Source organism: Mobula birostris, chromosome 15 (genome assembly GCF_030028105.1).
Source record: "Mobula birostris isolate sMobBir1 chromosome 15, sMobBir1.hap1, whole genome shotgun sequence".
Taxonomy (NCBI): domain Eukaryota; kingdom Metazoa; phylum Chordata; class Chondrichthyes; order Myliobatiformes; family Myliobatidae; genus Mobula; species Mobula birostris.
Genome location: NC_092384.1, coordinates 23,913,116 through 23,934,671, shown reverse-complemented (window position 1 = coordinate 23,934,671; position 21,556 = coordinate 23,913,116). Strand labels below are relative to the sequence as shown.

At 39.6% G+C, this 21,556-nt stretch overlaps 1 protein-coding gene across 4 annotated transcripts in view; it reads left to right on the top strand.

Moving 5' to 3' along the window:
* The window catches only part of arl2bp (ADP-ribosylation factor-like 2 binding protein), a 45,813-nt gene that overhangs the window by 14,515 nt on the left and 9,742 nt on the right, over positions 1-21,556 (top strand). For all 4 annotated transcript variants that reach the window (XM_072279456.1, XM_072279457.1, XM_072279455.1 and 1 more), the window contains 2 exons: positions 2,859-2,965; positions 3,553-3,638. In XM_072279456.1, the coding sequence (XP_072135557.1) occupies positions 2,859-2,965; positions 3,553-3,638 (193 nt within the window). The remainder of the gene's footprint in view (positions 1-2,858; positions 2,966-3,552; positions 3,639-21,556) is intronic.

The window sequence follows — 21,556 nt, the reverse complement described above, 5'->3', positions numbered from 1 at the left end:
AAAAAAACAATTACCGTGTGCACCTCTTGGACCACATGCAGAATGAGGCTATTTTAGAGCCATGTGTCTTCCTCTGCCTCCATGTTGGTTCTGACCCATAATGACACAGTCATGCTCTTATTAAACTCTGATTATGTGACCCATTACACTCTGGTCATGTGGCCCATTAAACTCTAAACAAAATCTTACATAAAATACTTTAAGTTGATAAAATAATCATGAATTTATGACAAAAACATATTTAAAAAATCTCAATGAAGCATGTCTCTGAGACAGTTACAAATCAAATCGATATTTATTGTGATTACCCTTTGCCTTTAAAACTCATTCTCTTAGGTAGATTGTCGTACAGTTTTATAAGAAAATGGGCCGATTGGTTTTTTCCAAGCATCTTGGAGAACTTTCCATAGTTCTTCTGTAAACTTTGGCAGTCTCACTTGCTTCTGTCTCTCTAGGTAGTCCCACATAACTTCAACTATGTTGACATCAGGTCTCTGTGGAGGTAGTACCATCTGCTGTAGAACTCCTTGTTCTTCATGACCTTGGCTGTGTGTTTGGGGTCATTGTCCTGCTGTAGAATGAAGTTGGGACCAATCAGACACCTCCCTGATGGTATTGCGTGATGGATGAGAATCTGCTTGAACTTCTCAGCACTAACCAGATCACCAACTCCATTTGTAGAATTGCAGCCCCAAACTTGTTAGGGAACTTCTGCTGTGCTGCACTGTTGGTTCCAGACATTCATCCACGTAGCGCTCTCCAGCTCTCCTACGGACAAATTGCCTTCTGCTTGAGCCAAAAATTGACTTGTCAGTCCAGAGAGCATTTGTTGCCATTGTTCAGCACCCCAGTCCTTGTGTTTTTGTGCATAAGTGTGTCTTATTTTCTACTTAAGAGGAATAATGTTTTGGCAGCAAGTCTTCAATGAAGACCACTTCTGACAAGATTTCTCCCGACTGTAGAAAGGGTGTACTTGGGTTCCAGTGGTTTCTGAAAGTTCAGAGCTGATAACAGTGCTGGACGACTTCCAATTTAGCAGGGACGTTAGTTTGGTGTCTCTCTCATCTGCTGCACTCATTTTCTGTGGTCAATCACAACTTTGCCTGTTTCTTTATTCTTCTTAAGAAGATCTTGGACCGCACATCTTGAAACTCCTATCTGCTATAAATTTTCTGCTAGGAAGAGATCTTGTTGATGTAGAATGACTACCTTGTGCCTTGGTGCTATGCTCACTCTTCCCATGGTGTAAGAATTGATGATCTGAAGATTAAACTGTCATGTCTGCCGCACCCTCACCTTTTAGTTTGATTATGCTTTACCCAGTTTGATTCCTTCTACATCAGTTTTTGTTTCAGTTAATCAGTTTAGTTCATTCAACTCATTAGGTCACTAATCATTAGCAGCTGTTTTCATCTTTGTTTAATCATGCACTGGGCTATATACCTACAAACTAATCAAGTTTTTATTTGAAAAATGGTCTATTACTGAATATCAAAGTTGCTGGTGAACGCAGCAGGCCAGGCAGCATCTGTAGGAAGAGGTGCAGTCGACGTTTCAGGCTGAGACCCTTCGTGAGGGTCTCGGCCTGAAACGTCGACTGCACCTCTTCCTACAGATGCTGCCTGGCCTGCTGCGTTCACCAGCAACTTTGATGTGTGTTGCTTGAATTTCCAGCATCTGCAGAATTCCTGTTGTTTGCTATTACTGAATATGTTACTTTCTTTAACAAAATACAAAAATTTCTCTGTCACCTTTAATTGTTTGGAAAATGAATGTATAGAAATCGAAAGTTCCTCTTTTCTACTGACACTATTGCAGAATATTAAAATGAACATCTAAAACAAAATTTGTATTTAAAAATCTAGGGTAACTAGGATTTTTGCACAGTACAGTATGATATATTTATCTCCTTACATTTGTATTAGTTTGGCATATCACTGTAGTTCTAGGCTGTCCCGCAGTTTAAGTTTGTAGCCATAACATTTTTCCTTACCTGCAAGTTATTACACCCCTCCACTACTGTAAGCATTCACTATTTCCACAAGGGTAGCATGGTTGCATTGTGCAACATTTACTCATGCACTCCTACAGCTCCTCTAATCTGCAAATCCCTCTTAAAGTCACATATTAGCCTTATTTAGATTTGTATTGGTTCTCTTCACTTTCACTGGCTAAAAATCCTCAGATTTTCTATCTGATACACCATGGGAGTGTCTTCACCCAAACTAGTGGTTCAATAAGGTTTTGTTATCACTTACTAAAGGACAGTTAGGGATTGGCATTAAATGGTGGTCTTGTGAAAGACGCCTGCCTTACTGAAATAAGTACAACAAATACAAAATGGCAATTGGAAGGCAAATTCTCTGATTATATTGTGAATCAGGAATTTGATGTTCAAATTGCCCAACTCTGTCAAATGCTTTGTAATAGCTGAGAAACTTGTTCAAAAACAGTGAATAGTATAAAGCTGCTATATTTAAATATTGTGGGGGAAAATCAATTTTATTTTGTTTCTTATTTTTCCCTCTGTCTACTTTTTCCTTTCTTAAAATTTTAACATTCTGATTGATGGTACTCAAAATGCATGCTGCTCATGAATTGTTAATCAAACTCATTAAGGTCTCCTACATCCAAATGATCTTAGCAAGGTTGGTATCTTTTGAAATTTTACTAAGAAACTTAAAATGCCAATGCCCAAACTAAAGTTAATGGCCCTCATGTCGTTCATAAACCAATCATGACTCATTAAGCAAAGATATAGAAATTCATGAAGTAAAAACTGAACAATTTATCAAAGCACAATTGATAAATGAAAAACGCTGCAAAATGTTATTTCTACTTCCTTAATCTTCATTCAGGTGAAGAATTTCAAGTGCTACAGCGACATTTTATGGACAAATACTACTTAGAGTTTGAGAATACTGAAGAAAACAAGCTCAGTTACACATCAATTTTCCAAGAATATGTGAGTCTCTACCTTGTTTATTTTTAAGTATCCTAGCAACCTCAAAGTTTATGGGTTTTGGGCTGCTGTAGGCTACAATTAGAATTTTCTGAAGCATTCTAATAAATCCCACATCCCACATTGTTATTATATAGTTCTTTTTATTTAAGTACTGTAATAAAGATGACTTGGCAATGGGGACTTTAAAACTGAAACTTGGTACTTGGATAGGAAAAGAGTAGAGGAATTCAGGCCTACAGTCAGCATGAGCAAGGTGACCATGAAGGCCTGGTCTGTGCTGTATATTTCTATGAATTGACAGATAGTTAATAAAATAGATGTTTAAAATGAACGAGTGCAACTTGAAAGCCAATTGAATTCTCAACCATAATTATCTGTTTTTAATAGTACCTTTTGTGTATTGTTTTTCAAAGCAATGATTTCTTGTTCCATTATCTGTGAATGTGCTGAACAGTGATATCTTTAACTACTTAATGAGGGTTCACGTTCAGGCTGCAAGTCATAAGTTGTCAGTTTCCACCCACATGGTATCAAATTTTTTTAGTTTTTACCTCTATAAGATAAATAATGATGCCTTTTCTCCTTAGGTCGATTTGTTAGAGAAATACATCGAACGGCAATTAATAGAGAGGATACCAGCCTTCGATATGACTACATTTATTACATCATTGCAGTAGGTTAAGTAATAAGTAAAATAGTTAACTGACTTCACATTGGTTCTTGTGAACTACGATGCATTTTTCTATTCTGTTAATTTCACACACTAAAACTAAACTAGTGTCCTGTGATGACTAAGGAAATTTATGGGTTAAGTACAAACTAGGATCTTTGGCTGAGTTCCTTTTCTTTGCTGAATTAATTGATCACTAGATGATGCATGATGTTGGATTGAAGGGAAAGTTGGTCAGTTTTTTCACATTTAGTTGGTATTGGATATGCTTTATTTTTACTTGTGGACAAAATTAAATCATGTCCTATTTACTATGTATCTCAGGATTCAGTGTAGAACATAGATTTTCTCTAATATACCAGCAAAGGCTCAATACCTCAAGAAACTGGGATGGTGGTTAAAGTAAAGAATGTTGATAAAGTTACAGGAAAGGTTCACACTAAGAGAATCACCCCCTTTTAAAGTAATTATATCAAAGGTTCAGCAAAGATGCAATCTTCTGCATTTGTACAGTTATTGCATTAAGAGAAGATGTCAGTTTGATACTTTACCTACACTTAAATGGCAGTAATATTAATGAGATGGAGCAACCAAGGGATGCTTTAAATACATGTAGCTGATGGCCGTGGATAGTAGCTTGTCACCTAATTAAGTTTTGGAGCATGTGAGTATCTTCATGGTCATTGTCATTGAACCAGTCCTGGTGGTTTCTAGTGGAGGTGTCAATGTCTAGACATTGTGAATTTCAGAGCAGCTCCTTTTGGTTTCTAATTCTCCGGTTCTATGTGAATCGCTGTTTGAGAAGAGCTATCTTTACAGGGCCCTTGAGACCTTCAAAGTTGTTTTTCTTGTAACAAAATTTCTGCTGTTGCATTTGTTTTGTGGTCAGGCTAATAGAGATAACCCAACAAATTAGGTGCTAGTCAATCTAAGGAGACAACAGTATCTGTCATGACCTGGGTGATGTTTCTCATGGATAATGATATTCTTTTATACATGCCAGTGCCTGGATCTCATTTGTGTTGAATGGAAAAGCAGGGTTTTGATTATGACAAGACAATATTCCGTGCATTTAGTCAGTAGGAGGACTATGTAGAAGTTAACTTTCTTTACCCCATCACCTATCATGTGTGCCAAAGGATGGCATTCTTGTCATCTTTTCCATTACTTTGACTGTCATCACCCAGGTGGATGGATGCCTTCTAATGTATACGTCTTGTTCATCACGCATTGCACTTACTGTGAAATCAATGTCACCACAAATTCAGTCATCGCTATGTAGTTAGCAGATGCTTGATCCTGCAATTTGGAAGTTGAACTTCATTGCAAACTCATTTACTGAAACAAGCAAGAGCATGGGCATTGAACTTTGCATTTGCCAAACAAAGATCCTCTAACAACTGTCTCAACCTGTTCCTGCTCTATAGTGCTGCCAGAATAAAAGTCACCATATAACCATACCCTGGAAAGTGTTGGTTTATATCTCTCATTGAAGGTAGATATTTGTGATGAAATTATAATTCTTCTTATAAGACCATAAGACATAGGAGCAGAATTAGGCCATCTGGCCCATCGAGTCTGCTCCACCATTTAATTATGGCTGATCCTTTTTTTCTATCTCCTACTCAACCCCAGTTCCCAGCCTTCTCCCCGTAAACTTTGATTCCATGTCCAGTCAAGAACCTATCAATCTCTACCTTAAATACACCCAATGACCTGGCCTCCACAGATGCATGTGGCAACAAATTCCATAAATTCACCATCCTTTGGCTAAAGAAATTTTAGCCTTTCAAAGCCAAAAGGATGCCCCTTTATCCTGAAGCTGTGCCCTCTTGTCCTAGACTCTCCCACCATGGGAAACATCCTTTCCACATCCACTCTGTTCAGGCCTTTCAACAATCAACATTCGAAAAGTTTCAATGAGTCCCGTCTCCCCCACCCCGCCATCCTTCTGAATTCTAGTGAGTACAGACCGAGAACCATCAAACATTCCTCATATGATAATTCTTTCATTCCTGGAATCGTCCTTGTGAGCCTCCTCTGGACCCCCTCGATGCCAGCACATCTTTACCAAGGTGAGGGGCCCAAAACTGTTCACAATACTCTTACCAGTGCCTTATAAAACCTCAGCATCACATCCTTGCTCTTGTATTCTAGACCTGTTGTTAACATGGCATTTGCCTTCCTCACCATCGACTCAACCTGCAAGTTAACCTTCGGAGTGTTCTGCACAAGGACTCCCAAGTCCCTCTGCCTCTCAGATTCCTGGACTTCTCCCGTTTAAAAAATATTCCACACATTCATTTCTACTACCAAAGTGCATGACCATGCATTTTTCAACATTGTATTTCATTTGCCACTTTCTTGCCCATTCTCCTAATCTGTCTAAGTCCTTCTGCATCCTACCTATTTCCTCAACACTTCCTGCCCCTCCACCAATCTTCGTATCATTGCAAACTTGGCAACAAAGCCATCTGTTCCATAATCTAAATCACTTATATACAGCATAAAAAGAAGTGGTCCCAACACCAGTCCCTGTGGAACACCACTAGTCACTGGCAGCCAACCAGAAAAGAACCCTTTTATTCCCACTCACTGCCTCCTATCAATCAGCCAGTGCTCTAGCCATACCAGTAACTTTCCTGAATTACCATGGGCACCTTGTCAGAGGCCTTCTGAAAATCTGAATATACAACACCCACTGCATCCCTTTTTTCTATCCTATTTGTAATGTAGAGGTTCGTCAGGCAGGATTTTCCCTGAAGGAAACCATGCTGTCTTTGTACCATCTTGTCCTGTGTCACCAAGTACTCCATCACCTCATCCTTAACAATTGACTCTAACATCTTCCTAACCTCTGAGGTCAGGATAACTGGTCTATAAGTTCCTTTTTGCTTCCTTCCTCCTTTCTTAAAGAGTGGAGTTACTCTACCAGAGTCCAGTGATTTTTGAAAGATCATTTCTAATGCCACCACCATCTCTAATGCTACCTCTTTCAGAACCCTAGGCTACAGTTCCTCTGGTCCAGATGACTTGTGTACCTTTAGGTCTTTCAGCTTTTTGAACACCTTCTCTCTTGTGACAGTAACTGCACCTATTTCTCTTCCTTCACACACGACGATATCAGGCACACTGCTAGTGTCTTCCACAGTGAAGACTGACACAAAATACTCACTTAGTTCATCAGCCATCTCCTTGTCCCCCATTTTTATTTCTCCTGCCTTGTTTTCTCGTAGCCCTATATCCACTCTCGTTTCTCTTTTATTTTTAACATACTTGAAAAAACTTTTATTATCCACTTTAATATTATTCACTAGCTTACTTTCATATTTCATCTTTTCCCTTCTAATGACTTTTTTAGTTGTTCTCTGTAGGTTTTTAAAAACTTCCCAATCTTCTGTCTTCCCATTAATTTTTGCTTTGTTGTATTCCTTTTCTTTTGTTTTTACATTAGCTTTGACTTCCCTTGTCAGTCATGGTTGTACTATTTTACCATTTGAGTATTTCCTCATTTTTAGAATTCACATGTCCTGCAGCTTCCTCACTTTCCCCAGAAATGCACACCATTGCTGCTCTGCTGACGTCCCTGCCAATTTACTCCTTCCAATTTACTTTGGCCAACTCCTCTCTCATACCACTGTAATTTCCCTTACTCCACTGAAATACTGCTACGTCAGACTTTACTTTCTCCCTATGAAATTTCAAGTTGAACAGAATCATATTGTGATCACTGGTTCCTAAGGGTTCTTTTACCTTAAGCTTCCTAACCGCCTCCGGTTCATTACATAACACCCAATCCAATATAGCTGATCCTCAAGAACATACTACTCTAAAAAGCCATCTCTTAGGCATTCAAAAAAACTCACTCTCGAGATCCATTACCAACTTGATTTTCCCAATTCACCTGCATGTTAAAATCTCCCATGACCACCATAACATTGCCCTTTTGACTTGCCTTTTCTATTTCCTGTTGTAACCTGTGGTCCACCTCTGAGCCACTGTTGAGAGGCCTGTATATAACTACCATCAATATTCTTTTACCCTTGCGGTTTCTTACTCAACCCACAAGGATTCTACATCTTCCGATCCTATGTCACATCTTTCTACTGATTTGATGCCATTCTTTACCAGTAGAGCCAAACCACCCCCTCTGCCTACCTTTCTATCCCTCCGATATAACATGTAACCTTGGACATTTAGCTTCCAACTATAACCATCCTTCAGCTATGATTCAGTGATTACCTGGTAATCTGTAATATTGCAACAAGATCATCCACCTTATTTCATATACTATGTGCATTTAGATAAAACATTTTGAGTACCGTATTTGCTGTCCTTTCTGATTCTGCATCCCTAATGATTTGATACTCAGCCTGTTGGCTGCAACTAAGTCCCATCATTTGCTTGCCCTTCCTGACAATTTGACTGCACGCTATCTTTACTTTTTTACCATCCGTCCTTTCCTGAGTCCCTTCACTCCGGTTCCCACCCCTATATAGTGCCAATGTGCCCTGCAAGTAGTTTGTTTTAAAAACCTAGGAGACCATAAGAACCCCTTAGCAGCATGCCGAGTGGTATACTTATTATTGAGGGGAATGGCCATAGGGGTACTCTGCACTGGCTGCCCATTCTCATTCCATCTCCTGACAGCTACCTAGTTAACTGTCTCCTATCTGCCTGTAGTTCCTATCTATTACCCCCTCATTCTCCCACATCAGCTGAAGGTGATGCAGCTGTAGCTCCAATTACATAAATTGTTCCATTTTAAACAATGCAAGTATTTCCCAGGAAATCCAGAACTCTTTGTTGTGAAAGTGAGTAAGTGTCATTTTAAATGCCAACACAAGGTGGTGCCCTAAATGGCAGGAAGGAATTTTGTTTTTTTTTGCTTTTGAAAGATTGTAACAATTAATGCGAATACTTCATCATTACAATAGATCAGAAATCTTCAGATTTCTCTGTCTACAGTTTGGGAATACCTTGCTGAAACTTGTGTGAGCTAAACAGCTACATATTACTTTATTTTCATTGACATCTTGGAGTCTTTGGGACAGCATTGAAAACAATATTCGAAGGCTGTGATTTAGCATCTCTCTTTTCAGTGAGAAATTGCCCCATAATCTGAAATGTCAGAGGAGATGTGCACATGCATCTTCAATTTTGTTATTGTTGGTGAGTGGCACTCTGAATATAAGCACCCTGAATATAAGCACCCTAGGCAGAACATTCTCCTTTGTTTGCTATTGTACAGTTATCATGTGATGAAGAAGTAATGTAAGGAGCATTCTCCATTCATATAAACACTGCCCAGAACCTTCAAGTATCATGGATGAAACATTATTCTGAAAATTGTTGTCTCCAGATTGCCTCCACAGAGCAAATCCAGAACAAGTATTTTGCATCAGTCTTCACCGTGGTTGACAATATTAGTATGTCAGAAATTCAAGAGTATTGGAAGGCAGAAGTGAGTGTGGTTGCTATTACTTAGGAGAAGGTGCTTGGGAAGCTGTGAGGTATGAAGGTAGGTAAGTCGCCTGGACCAGTTGGACTACCCACCAGGGTTCTGAAAGAAGTAGCTGAAGAGATTGTGGAGGCATTAGTAATGATCTTTCAAGAATCATCAGATTTTGGAATGGATCCAAAGGACTGGAAATTCTTTAAGAAGGGAGGGAGGCAGAAGAAAACAAATTATAGGCCAGATAGCTTGACTTCAGTGGTTGGGAATATGTTGGAGTCCATTATTAAGGATGGAATTTCAGGATACTTCGAGGTACATGACAAAGTAGGCCAAGGTCAGCATAAGTTTCCTTAAAGGGAAGGCTTGCCTGACAAATCTATTGGAATTCTTTGGGGAAATAACAGGTAGGATAGACAAAGGAGAGTCAGTGGATGTTGTTTATTTGGATTTTCAGAAGATCTTTGAAAAGGTGCCATATATGAGGCTGCTTAACATGATAAAAGCCCAAGGTATTATAAGAAAGTTACCATCGTGGATAGAAGATTAGCGGACTGGCAGGATGCAAAGAGTCAGAATAAAAGGGACAAGTAGGGGTAGGTATTGGGACAACTTCTTTTCACGTTATATGTCAGTGATTTGGAGAATGGAATTGATGGCTTTGTGGCCAAGTTTGAAGATGGTACAATGATAGGTGGAGGAGCAGGTACTGTTGAAGAAGCAGGGAGTCTGCAGAAGGACTTGGACAGACTGGGAAAAGTTGCAGATGGAATGTGGTGTAGGGAAGTTTATGGTTGTACCCTTTGATAGAAGGATTAAAGGCATAGACTATTCTCTAAACAGGGAGAAAGCTCAAAAGTCAAAGGTGCAAAAGGTCTTGGGAGTCCTTTTGCAGAATTCCCTAAAGGTTATCTTGCAGGTTGAGTTGTTGCTAAGGAAGGCAAATGCAATGTTAGCATTCGTTTTGAGAGAACTAGAATACAGGAGCAAGGATGTAATGCTGAGTCTTTATAAGGCATTGGTTAGACTGCACTTGGAGTATTGTGAACAGTTTTGGGTCCCTTATCTAAAAGGGGCATTGGAGAGGGTCCAGAGGAAGTTCACAAGAATAATTCCGGAAATGAAAGGGTTAACATGCATACAGTACAGTGCAAAAGCCTTAGGCACATATACAGTTGCAAGAAAAAGTTTGTGAACCCTTTGCAATTACCTGGTTTTCTGCTTTAATTACTCATAAAATATGGCCTGATCTTCATCTAAGTCACAGTAACAGACAAGCACAATCTGCCTAAACTCATATCACACAAACAATTGTCCTTTTCATGTCTTTGTTGAACATATTGTTTACTCATTCACAGTTCAGGCTGGAAAAAGTATGTGAACCCTTGTATTTGATACTGGTGGAATCTCCTTTAGCAGCGATAACCTCCACCAAACGTTTCCTGTAGCTGCTGATTAGATTTGCACAATGGTGAAGAGGAATTTTAGACCATTCCTCCATATAAAACTGTTTCAGTTCATCAATATTTCTGGGATACCTTGCATGAGCAGCCCTCTTCAGGTCATGCCACAGCATCTCAATTGGGTTAAGGTCTGGACTCAGACTTGGCCATTCCAAAACACAAATTTTCTTCTTTTTAAACCATTCTTGTTGTTGATTTACTCTTGTGCTTCAGGTTGTTGTCTTGGTGCATTATCCAACTTCTATTAGGCTTCAGGTGACGGACCACTACCCTGACATACTCCTGTAAAATTTCTTGATACAATTTTGAATTCATTGTTCCCTCAACGACTGCAAGCTGTCCAGCTCTGAGGCAGCAAAGCAGCCCCAAACCATGATGCTCCTTCCACCACGCTTCACACTTGGGATGAGGCGTTGGTGTTGGTGTGCAGTACCCTTTTTTCTCCAAACATAGCAGTGTGCATTTCTGCCAGAAAGTTCAACTTTTGTTTCATCTGTCCACACAACATTGTCCCAGTAGTGCTGTGGAACAACCAGACAGTCTTCTGCAGACTTGAGATATGTAGCAGTGTTTTTTTTTTGGATCAGTGGTTTTCTCCATGATGCCCTTTCATGAATACCATTATTGTTCAGTGTTTTTCTTAATAGTGGACACATGAACAGAGACTTCAGCTAGTTCTAGAGATTCCTGCAGGTTTTTTGCTGTTACCCTCGGGTTCTTTTTCACCTTCTTCAGCATTACACACTGTGCTCTTGGTGTGATGCCCACTCCCAGAGAGAGTAGAAACAGTACTACTGAATTTGTAGACAATTTCTCGTACTGTGGACTGATGAACTTGTAAGGTCTTAGAAATACTTTTGTAGCTGTTGTGTATGTGGCCAAGTTACACAACAATGCTATTAATAAAAACGCTGGAGACGGGAGCTAAGGTTCATGGTTCTTTACTGGCAGGAACTGAACTCGGCACACACGTACAGATCAATACGTGCCTAATAGCGCATGCTCAATATGCACCTAATAGCTCATTCAACGACATGTTACTAAAACATAAAGTAGTCCCTTATTATACTGTAGGCTATATGGTACACTCCTCCCCTTTACACTCCTGGTTGTGAATGGAGTAACAGCTTCTAGCAGTCGCTCCTATCTCACTTACTTTACTGTTTCCGATCTGATTTGAAACCTCACTTTTAAACGTGATATTTTTTACTATGAGGGGTGCCAAAAGTTCTAAAAAAAAAAAAAAGATGCTCCTGCATCCTTGGATTCTATAATGGATTTGCTTTGAAAACGCAGAAAAGTATCTTCTGACGAGTTCCAACAACTTAGATCTGAATTTAAGCTAATGGACTCAAAATTGGATTCTATTAAAAAAACCTTAACTGAGCATGGTAAATGAATTGAGGAGAATGAAGAAACTCTTGACGATTTTGGATGCAAGAATGGATGACCTGCAAAAGCTCTGAAAAGCAATCTAAATCTAATGAGAAATTAAGACAGAAGATTATTGATTTAAAAAACAGAAGTAGAAGAAATAACCTCCAAATTCTGGGTCTTGAAGAGTTAACGGAAGGTGATCAGCCTACTGAATTCTTTGCAAGCTTTTTGGTACAATTATTTCCTAAAATCTTACCGTTTGCACCTATGATCGATCGAGCTCATTGATCACCCGTGCCCAGACCACCTCCAGGAGCCAAACCCAGATCAATTATAATTTGTTTTCATGAATTTCAAACAAAGGAACATTTAATTTGTGAATCTCGTCGAAGAGGAATGATTGATTACAAGGATCAGAAGATTAGGTTTGTCGAAGATTTTTCACCTGAGGTCATGAATGAGCATGCTAAATTCAAAGAGGTTATGTCACAACTTTTTAACAAAAGTGTAAAGCTGTCTCTTCGTTATCCTGCTCGTCTTAGAATCACTCTGCAAGATGGTTCTAAAGAATGGTTTCGCTCGTGTGTAGGAGCCTGGGATTTCTTATAAACAATGGATTGACTGTTTAGTATCCTGCTATCTGATAGCAAGGCTAAATTAAAATGCCAAGATCTGTTTATTTGAGGAAGATCTGTTCATTTGAGGAGATTTAAAGATAAAAGCTCCAGATCCTGCTTTATTTAAAAGGCATTTTGAAATTCAAACTGAATATGATCTTTTAACATATCCAATTGAAACTCAACTTTTAAAAGATAAAAATCAATTTTATATCCGCGGAGACAAAGCAAGTAAATTATTGGCTAACCAATTAAAAACCTTTATAGCTAAACGGCAAATTAAAGAAATTTGTAAAGCCAATGGTGATAGGACAACTGACCATTTAGAAATAAACAATATTTTTAAAGAATTTTATTCTAAACTTTATAGTTCTGACCCTCCCAAAGATAACACTGTAATGAATAATTTTTTAGACCAATTAAACATTCCTACTCTTTCTGTTGATAACCGAAAACGGTTGGATCAACCTATTTCGTATGAGGAAATTGCCGAGGCTGTACGTTCCTTGCACTCAGGGAAGGCTCTGGATCTTGATGGATTTTCTGCAGAATTTTATAAGGCTTTTTCCTCACTGCTTATACCTCATTTATATGCAGTTTTTTCGGACTCCTTTAAGTTGGACAGGTTGCCGCAGTCCTTTTATGAAGCTTCTATTTCGCGTATTCTTAAAAAGAATAAGAACCCAACCGAATGTTCTTCATACAGACCAACCTCTTTACTTAATGTTGATACTAAAATCCTATCTAAAGTTCTGGCCCATAGAATTGAGAATATTTTACCATCTATCATTTCTGATGATCAGATGGGATTATTAAAAATCAATACTCCTACTTTAATATTAGTCATTTATTAAACATTGTTTATTACCCTTCTAAGAAGATATCAGAATGTGTGATTTCTTTGGATGCTGAGAAGGCTTTTGATCGGGTTGAATGGAATTATTTATTTAAACCTTTAGAAAAATTTAATTTTGGGCCCGATTTTATTCAATGGATTAAATTACTTTATCTATCTCCTTCTGCTAGGGTCCTTACCAATTTTCAGTATTCCAAACCTTTTAAACTTCAATGTGGAACTAGACAAGGTAGTCCCTTGTGCCCTTTGCTCTTTGACTTGGCTTTAGAACCCTTAGCCATTGCTTTTCAAGAATCTAATGATATTACTGGTATTCTAAGGAGAGGTATTGTTCATAAAGTTTTGCTTTACGCTGATGACCTGTTGCTTTTTATTTCTAATGTCGAGACTTCATTATCTCCTGTGCTTTCTCTACTCTCTTGTTTTAGCCAGTTTTCAGGATAGAAACTGAATTTACATAAGAGTGAACTTTTTCCTCTGAATAATTTGTTATCAATTAGTACTAACCTTCTTTTTAAAATTGTATGAAATCAATTTACCTACTTGGGTGTAGCAATTACCAAGAATTATAAGTACCTATTTAATGAAAATTTTCTTAACTTACTGAATTTTGTAAAAAGGACACTATCGAACTGGTCACCTTTTTCATTATCCTTGATTGGCCGAATTAACTCTATTAAAATGAATATTTTACCTAAATATATTTCAGGCATTACCTGTTTTTATTCCTAAATCTTTTTTTGATTCTCTCGACTATTATATCTGCTTACATATGGAAAACCAAACATTCTCGACTAAATAAGTTCATCTTCAAAAATCTACGAAGAATGGAGGTTTAGCTTTACCAGATTTTAGGTTTTATTATTGGGCAGTCAATATACGAAATCTTATGTTTTGGACACATTATATTAACCGTGAGGACTGTCCAATATGGGTTTCTTTAGAAGCTAACTCTGTTAATATATTTTCTATTATTTCTCTTCTTGGATCCTCACTCCCTTTATCCTTTAGTAAACTAATTGAAAATTTGGTAGTTAAACATACTTTGAGGATCTGGGTACAATTTAGGAAATATTTTGGTCTATTGAGATTTTCTTTGTCTAGTCCCACTTGTTCTAACTATTTTTTTTTAAACCTTCGATGACCGATTCAGTTTTTAAAGAATGGGATAGATTGAGTATTAAATGCTTCCAGGATTTGTTTGTTGGAGGAAGTCTTCTTTCATTTGAGCAAATGTCAGCTAAATATAGTTTACCCAAAATTCACTTTTATTGTTATTTACAAATTAAAGACATTCTGCGTTCTCAACTATATATATTCCCTATAAGTTCCAATAAGGACTTATTAGATGTAATTTTTAATTTGAAACCGTTTTATAATGGTTGAATATCCAATATTTATGGTATGTTGCTAGGAATGAGAAATGTTCCTATAGACAAAATTAAAAATCTTTGGGAACAAGATTTACAGTCTTCAATCTCTGAGAAAACTTGGAATTAAAGTTTTAGATTGGTTAACACTTCATCGTTATGTGCCCGTCATTCCCTCTTACAATTTAAAGTGGTTCATAGGGCTCACATGTCTAAAGATAAGCTATCTCGTTTTTATACAGATATATCTCCTTTCTGTGATAGCTGTAATAATGGAGAAGCTTCATTAATTCACATGTTTTGGACATGTCCATGCCTTGAAAAATACTGGAAGGAAGTATTCTGAACTTTCTCGGTACTTTTCAAGGTAAATTTTAAGCCTAACCCTTTGACCGCATTATTTGGTATTGTTGGAGGAAAAGACTTTATTTTGGAGACACCTGATTTGCATATTTTGGCTTTTATCTCTCTTATAGCTAGGAGGGCGCTCTTGTTTAAATGGAAGGATGCTGTTCTGCCTACTCATGCTCAATGGTTACATGATGTTATGTCATGCTTAAATTTAGAGAAGATCCGTTGTTCAGTTTTTGAATCTAGCCAAGACTTTTATACATTGTGGGGACCATTTTTGAGTTATTTTCAAAACCTCTGACTTGTTGTAAAAGTACAGATTCTGGCTAATAATATATTTTATTATATGATAAGGTTTTTTCCTTTTTTCTTGGTTTTCCTAACAGCTCTGACTTTGGTAGTGGGTTTAGATTTTTTTTCCCTGTATAACAAAATTATTATATTTCAATATTACGATTTTATTTTTATGAATACAAGGTTTTGTGATTGTAATTGTGTTTTTAATACAATGTATTTGGTACTATTTTATTTTTTTTTCTTTTGACTTATTCTATATATTTTGTACTCTGTATTCTTCTATGCAGAAACTAATAAAAATATTGAAAGAGAGAGAATAATGTATCAACTGTTTTTTTACTGGGGCACTAAGCTAAACAAATATGTTTACCCTTAACAGACAAACGCTTACCATTTGTTTGTTAGTAACTTAATAATATCAAATTATAACAAAGTAACGTAATAATATCAAATTATAACAAGCCTTTTATTTACTTTTGGTCTAAGACCCATTTATAACTCGTCTCTGGGGGGGGGGGGGCCTTCTCTGCCTCTCCGGGTAACATCTGTCAATAAACTTGTTTGTTTTAATACAGATTTCCATATAAAAGTCATGAAAAGTAGACCTCTGAGCACAGGGAGTTAAGAAGATGTGCGCCTCCAACTTGCTAAGAGTTCTAGGCAGCAGATCGCCTCCGTATAATGAAGACTGCTCTGTCCAGCTGTCCTAGATATATACGCATCTTTGTGCTATCACTTGTCTTCCTTACCCATATCTCACTTGTTCCAACACAGCCAATCTTCATATTCTCCTTAGATTCCAAATAGATAGCTTGACCTTTATGATACCATCTCTTTTCATAATATAACTTTCCATCTTCTATTCGTGCTTCATATCTTTGTGCTGGTGATTCAGCAGGAGTTCTGGGAAGATGCTCAGGAGAAGATGGAGATGCTGGTCTTTTTGGAGATTTAAGCTTATTGAGAGTTCGTAGATCTTCCATTATCTGTTAACAAGTAATCTAACTGCACAGGTGCGGGTTTTTGTCTTTTGTCTGTAATTGGAACAGGGCCATTAGGCAACATACATCAAAGTTGCTGGTGAACGCAGCAGGCCAGGCAGCATCTGTAGGAAGAGGTGCAGTCGATGTTTCAGGCCGAGACCCTTCGTCGGGACTAACTGAAGGAAGAGTGAGTAAGGGATTTGAAAGTTGGAGGGGGAGGGGGAGATCCAAAATGATAGGAGAAGACAGGAGGGGGAGGGATGGAGCCAAGAGCTGGACAGGTGATTGGCAAAAGGGGATACAAGAGGATCATGGGACAGGAGGTCTGGGAAGAAAGACAAGGGGGGGGGACCCAGAGGATGGACGAGGGGTATATTCAGAGGGAAAAAGGAGAGTGAGAGAAAGAATGTGTGCATAAAAATAAGTAACAGATGGGGTACAAGGGGGAGGTGGGGCCTTAGCGGAAGTTAGAGAAGTCGATGTTCATGCCATCAGTTTGGAGGCTACCCAGACAGAATATAAGGTGTTGTTCCTCCAACCTGAGTGTGGCTTCATCTTTACAGTAGAGGAGGCCGTGGATAGACATGTCAGAATGGGAATGAGATGTGGAATTAAAATGTGTGGCCACTGGGAGATCCTGCTTTCTCTGGCGGACAGAGCGTAGATCTTCAGCGAAGCGGTCTCCCAGTCTGCGTCGGGTCTCGCCAATATATAAAAGGCCACATCGGGAGCACCGGACGCAGTATATCACCCCAGTCGACTCACAGGTGAAGTGTTGCCTCACCTGGAAGGACTGTTTGGGGCCCTGAATGGTGGTAAGGGAGGAAGTGTAAGGGCATGTGTAGCATTTGTTCCGCTTACACGGATAAGTGCCAGGAGGGAGATCAGTGGGGAGGGATGGGGGGGGACGAATGGACAAGGGAGTTGCGTAGGGAGCAATCCCTGCAGAATGCAGAGGAGGGGGGAGGGAAAGATGTGCTTAGTGGTGGGATCCCGTTGGAGGTGGCGGAAGTTACGGAGAATAATATGTTGGACCCGGAGGCTGGTGGGGTGGTAGGTGAGGACCAGGGGAACCCTATTCCTAGTGGGGTGGCGGGAGGATGGAGTGAGAGCAGATGTACGTGAAATGGGGGAGATGCGTTTAAGAGCAGAGTTGATAGTGGAGGAAGGGAAGCCCCTGTCTTTAAAAAAGGAAGACATCTCTCTCGTCCTAGAATGAAAAGCCTCATCCTGAGAGCAGATGCGGCGGAGACGGAGGAATTGCGAGAAGGGGATGGCGTTTTTGCAAGAGACAGGGTGAGAAGAGGAATAGTCCAGATAGCTGTGAGAGTCAGTAGGTTTATAGTAGACATCAGTGGATAAGCTGTCTCCAGAGACAGAGACAGAAAGATCTAGAAAGGGGAGGCAGGTGTTGGAAATGGACCAGGTAAACTTGAGGGCAGGGTGAAAGTTGGAGGCAAAGTTAATAAAGTCAACGAGTTCTGCATGCGTGCAGGAAGCAGCGCCAATGCAGTCGTCGATGTAGCGAAGGAAAAGTGGGGGACAGATACCAGAATAGGCACGGAACATAGATTGTTCTACAAACCCAACAAAAAGGCAGGCATAGCTAGGACCCATACGGGTGCCCATAGCTACACCTTTAGTTTGGAGGAAGTGGGAGGAGCCAAAGGAGAAATTATTAAGAGTAAGGACTAATTCCGCTAGGCGGAGCAGAGTGGTGGTAGAGGGGAACTGATTAGGTCTTGAATCCAAAAAGAAGCGTAGAGCTATGAGACCTTCCTTTGAGAGCTTTGGGCTATTAGGTCTCCACCTTAGTCTCCTAGTCATTATTGGCTTTACCTCCATAGAATCTGCTGTGAGTTCCATTGTTAGCCTCTCATTCTCAATCATCTTTTTCTTTTCTTCTAACTCAATCTTTTTATCTTCAAATTCCTTCACTGCTGCTTTCTTCTCTTTAATACAATTCCTTTCCACTTGTTCTGTCTCCAGTTGCAGAAAAAGCTCTGCATTTTGTATTCTTTCCTTGTATTGTTGATCTAGTTTCTTCATCCTTTTCTGATACTCCTGCAAGGTGCCTTCCTGTAACTGCTGTAGCTGTCTTTTGAGAGATGTCAATTTCTTCTGGTACATCTGTTGTTTTACTTCCAGGTAGTCTTCATCATCCTGCTTATTGGCAATATCTGTCTCCCTTGCATCCTTTGTATTTTCATCCGAGTTGCGGCCACGGATACTGTGTTCGTCCTCATTGTCAATGCTGTCTAGCTCCTCCTTGTCGTTGTAATAGTCAACAATGGGTGAGAGGAGAGCTGTGGACATCTTCCCCGCCGAGCTGCCCTCCTTTGTTGACGCATCTAGTGCCTTGATGGTGTGCCAATCCAACTGGATTTTCCTGAGCCATTCACATCCCAGCAGCAGTGGTCCTCCATTTTTCAGTACATAGAGGTTCAGCTGCTGTGTTTTGTCTTAGTAGGTCACTGTCACTTTAATTTTACCTTTGGGATGCACTTTCTGTCCTGTGTAAGTCTTTAGCAGTAGTTTAGTTAGTTTCAGAGGTATGTGAGAAAGCAGTCATTTGTCGTCGTGTACAAAGATCACTGTTAAAGCTGAGCCTGTGTCCAACTCCATTTCCAATCTCACGCCTGCCACTTGTGGAGTGATCTTTATTAGTCTTCGATCATCTGTCTCTTTCACGCTGTGAAGTTGCAGACAAGACAATTCACTTTAGTCTGAGTCATTTTCATCAGAACTGCTTTCTTCCATTTTGTGTACATTGTTGTGTTTTCCTTACTGGGGTTTCTTATTTCTCTGTATTTTGTCCTTTTTCTGCTGTTGACTAGCTTTGCATACTCTGCCAGTGTGGCCTTGTTTGCCACAGTTTCTGCATTCTTTGTCTTTAAACCAACAGTCATCAGGGTCATGTGACCTGTTCCCACAAGGGTAACATTTCTTTCCTTCACTCCTGTTCAGCGACATTTTATTAGTGGCATATTTCAGAGATTTTTGTTGTATCTCGGAAGCACCCCGTGCTGCTGTTTCTGTTGATAGTGCAATGTTTAGCGCTTTCTCTAATGTAAGGTCTTTTTTCACCCAAGAGCTTCTTCTGTGTGGTTTCACAGTGCATGTCACACACTAACCTGTCCTCCAATGCGTCCAGTAGACCAGCTCTAAATTGACAATGTTCTGATAATTTGCGCAATTCAGCACAATATTCAGAAATGCTTTCATTTTTGCTCTGATTCCGATTGTGAAATTTAAATCTTTCAGCAATGATCAGTGGTGTGGGGTTTAAATGCTGTTGGAGAGCGTCTACTATTTGCTTGAATGTTTTGTCAGCTGGCTTTTCAGGGGTTAACAAGCTCCATAGCAGCCTGTGTGTTTTTGCTCCCATAATACTGAGTAAGACACTGGCTTTTCTTTTCATCCTTAACACCGTTAGCTTCACAATATAACTCCACTCCTTCAATGTAAGTTGCCCAGTCTTCAATGCCGCTATCAAATACTGTAATGGTTCCGATCATCACCATCTTTGTTATGTTAATTAAGCCCTGTTCTCCCCTTATTTTTCTTTTTGACTCACATGTCCTTTTTGCTAGCGCCACAAGCGCACTCTGCCTAGATGTGTGTGACGCTCCTTTTTATCTCCCTTCTGGGGCAGGCAGGCCCTCAGCCCCTGAAGGTCAGCGCCAGCTGTGATCTCGGACGTGCTGCGGCTCCGACTGTGCCTCTTGGTTTCCCGACGTTCTCGACCCCGGCTGTGCTCCCGCTTCCTTTCCGACTCGTGGCCTTGCTCTGCCACCTTCTCCCACTCCTTGGCTTGTTCCTTGTGCTCTTCCTCCGAGTGTCGTTGTCAACTGAAACACGGTGTTCCGATAAGATATAGGTTTGTCAACCTCATGCCAATTTGTTGTGTATGTGGCCTGGTTACACAACACTGGAGACAGGAGCTAAAGTTCATGGTTCTTTACTGGCAGAAACCGAACTCGGCACACACATACAGATCAAAACGTGCCTAATAGCGCATTCAATGACGTGTTACTAAAACATAAAGTAGTCCCTTATACTGTAGGCTATACAGTACAGTAACCTATTCCAGCTTCATACATCTTCAATCCTTCTAAGGTCATCTGAAAGTTGTTTTGATCAAGGCATGTGCACATAAACAGATCTTTCTTGAGAAGAGCAGGCTCTGTCAGTAACTTGACTTAGTGTGTTTTTTTAAAGGGCAGGGCACCCACACCTCCAATCTCATCTCATTGACTCCAAAGAGCTTTTGTAGAAGGAATTCCCCAGAAAGTCACATACTTTTTTGGACTTAGACTGTGATTGTTCAAATGATGTACTCACTATTGACAAGAAGAAGTACAATTGTTTGTGTGTTATTATTTTAGGCAGATTATGCTTGTCTATTATTGTGATTTAGATGAGGATCAGACCATATTTTATGAGTAATTAATGCAGAAAACTAGGTATTTGCAAAGAGTTCACCAATTTTCCTGCAGCTGTAGCTAGGGTACCTAAGACCTTTGCACAGTACTATATTTGTCAACGTGGCAAGGAGAGCGAGTTTGTAAATCTGGCAGGAGCAAAGGATGTTTGGAATGATGAGGGTGGAGCACCGCGAGAGGGGTGTGGGACAGGTGGCAGAGAAGTGCCAGGGGCAGGGGGTAGCGTGGGTCCAGGCACACCCAGCCCTGAGACACCAGGCAAGGTCATTTGATTCCAAACAATTGGTTTATTGATTATTGGAGAATATCTCTCTGGTGCTTACTGCTCCCTCCCCTTTCCCTGCCCACTCTCAGTCCACAATAGAGACCTATATCAGAATCAGGTTTGTCATCACTCACGTATTATGAAATTTGTTTTTTTTTTGTAGCAGTACATTACAATATGTAAAATTTTGCAGTACAATGTAAAAGTCTTATGCACCTTAGCTATGTATATGTGCTTAAGATTTTTGCACTTCTGTATGAGGATTGTTTGGCTCTGGGCTTGTACTCGCTGGTGTGTAGAAGATTGAGAGGTAATCTCATTAAAACCTATCGAATATTGAAAGAATTAGTGTCGATGTAGAGAGAATGTTTCCTATAGTGGGTGAGTCTTAGGCTGGAGGACACAACCTCAGGCAGACATCCATTTAGAACAGAGATGAGGA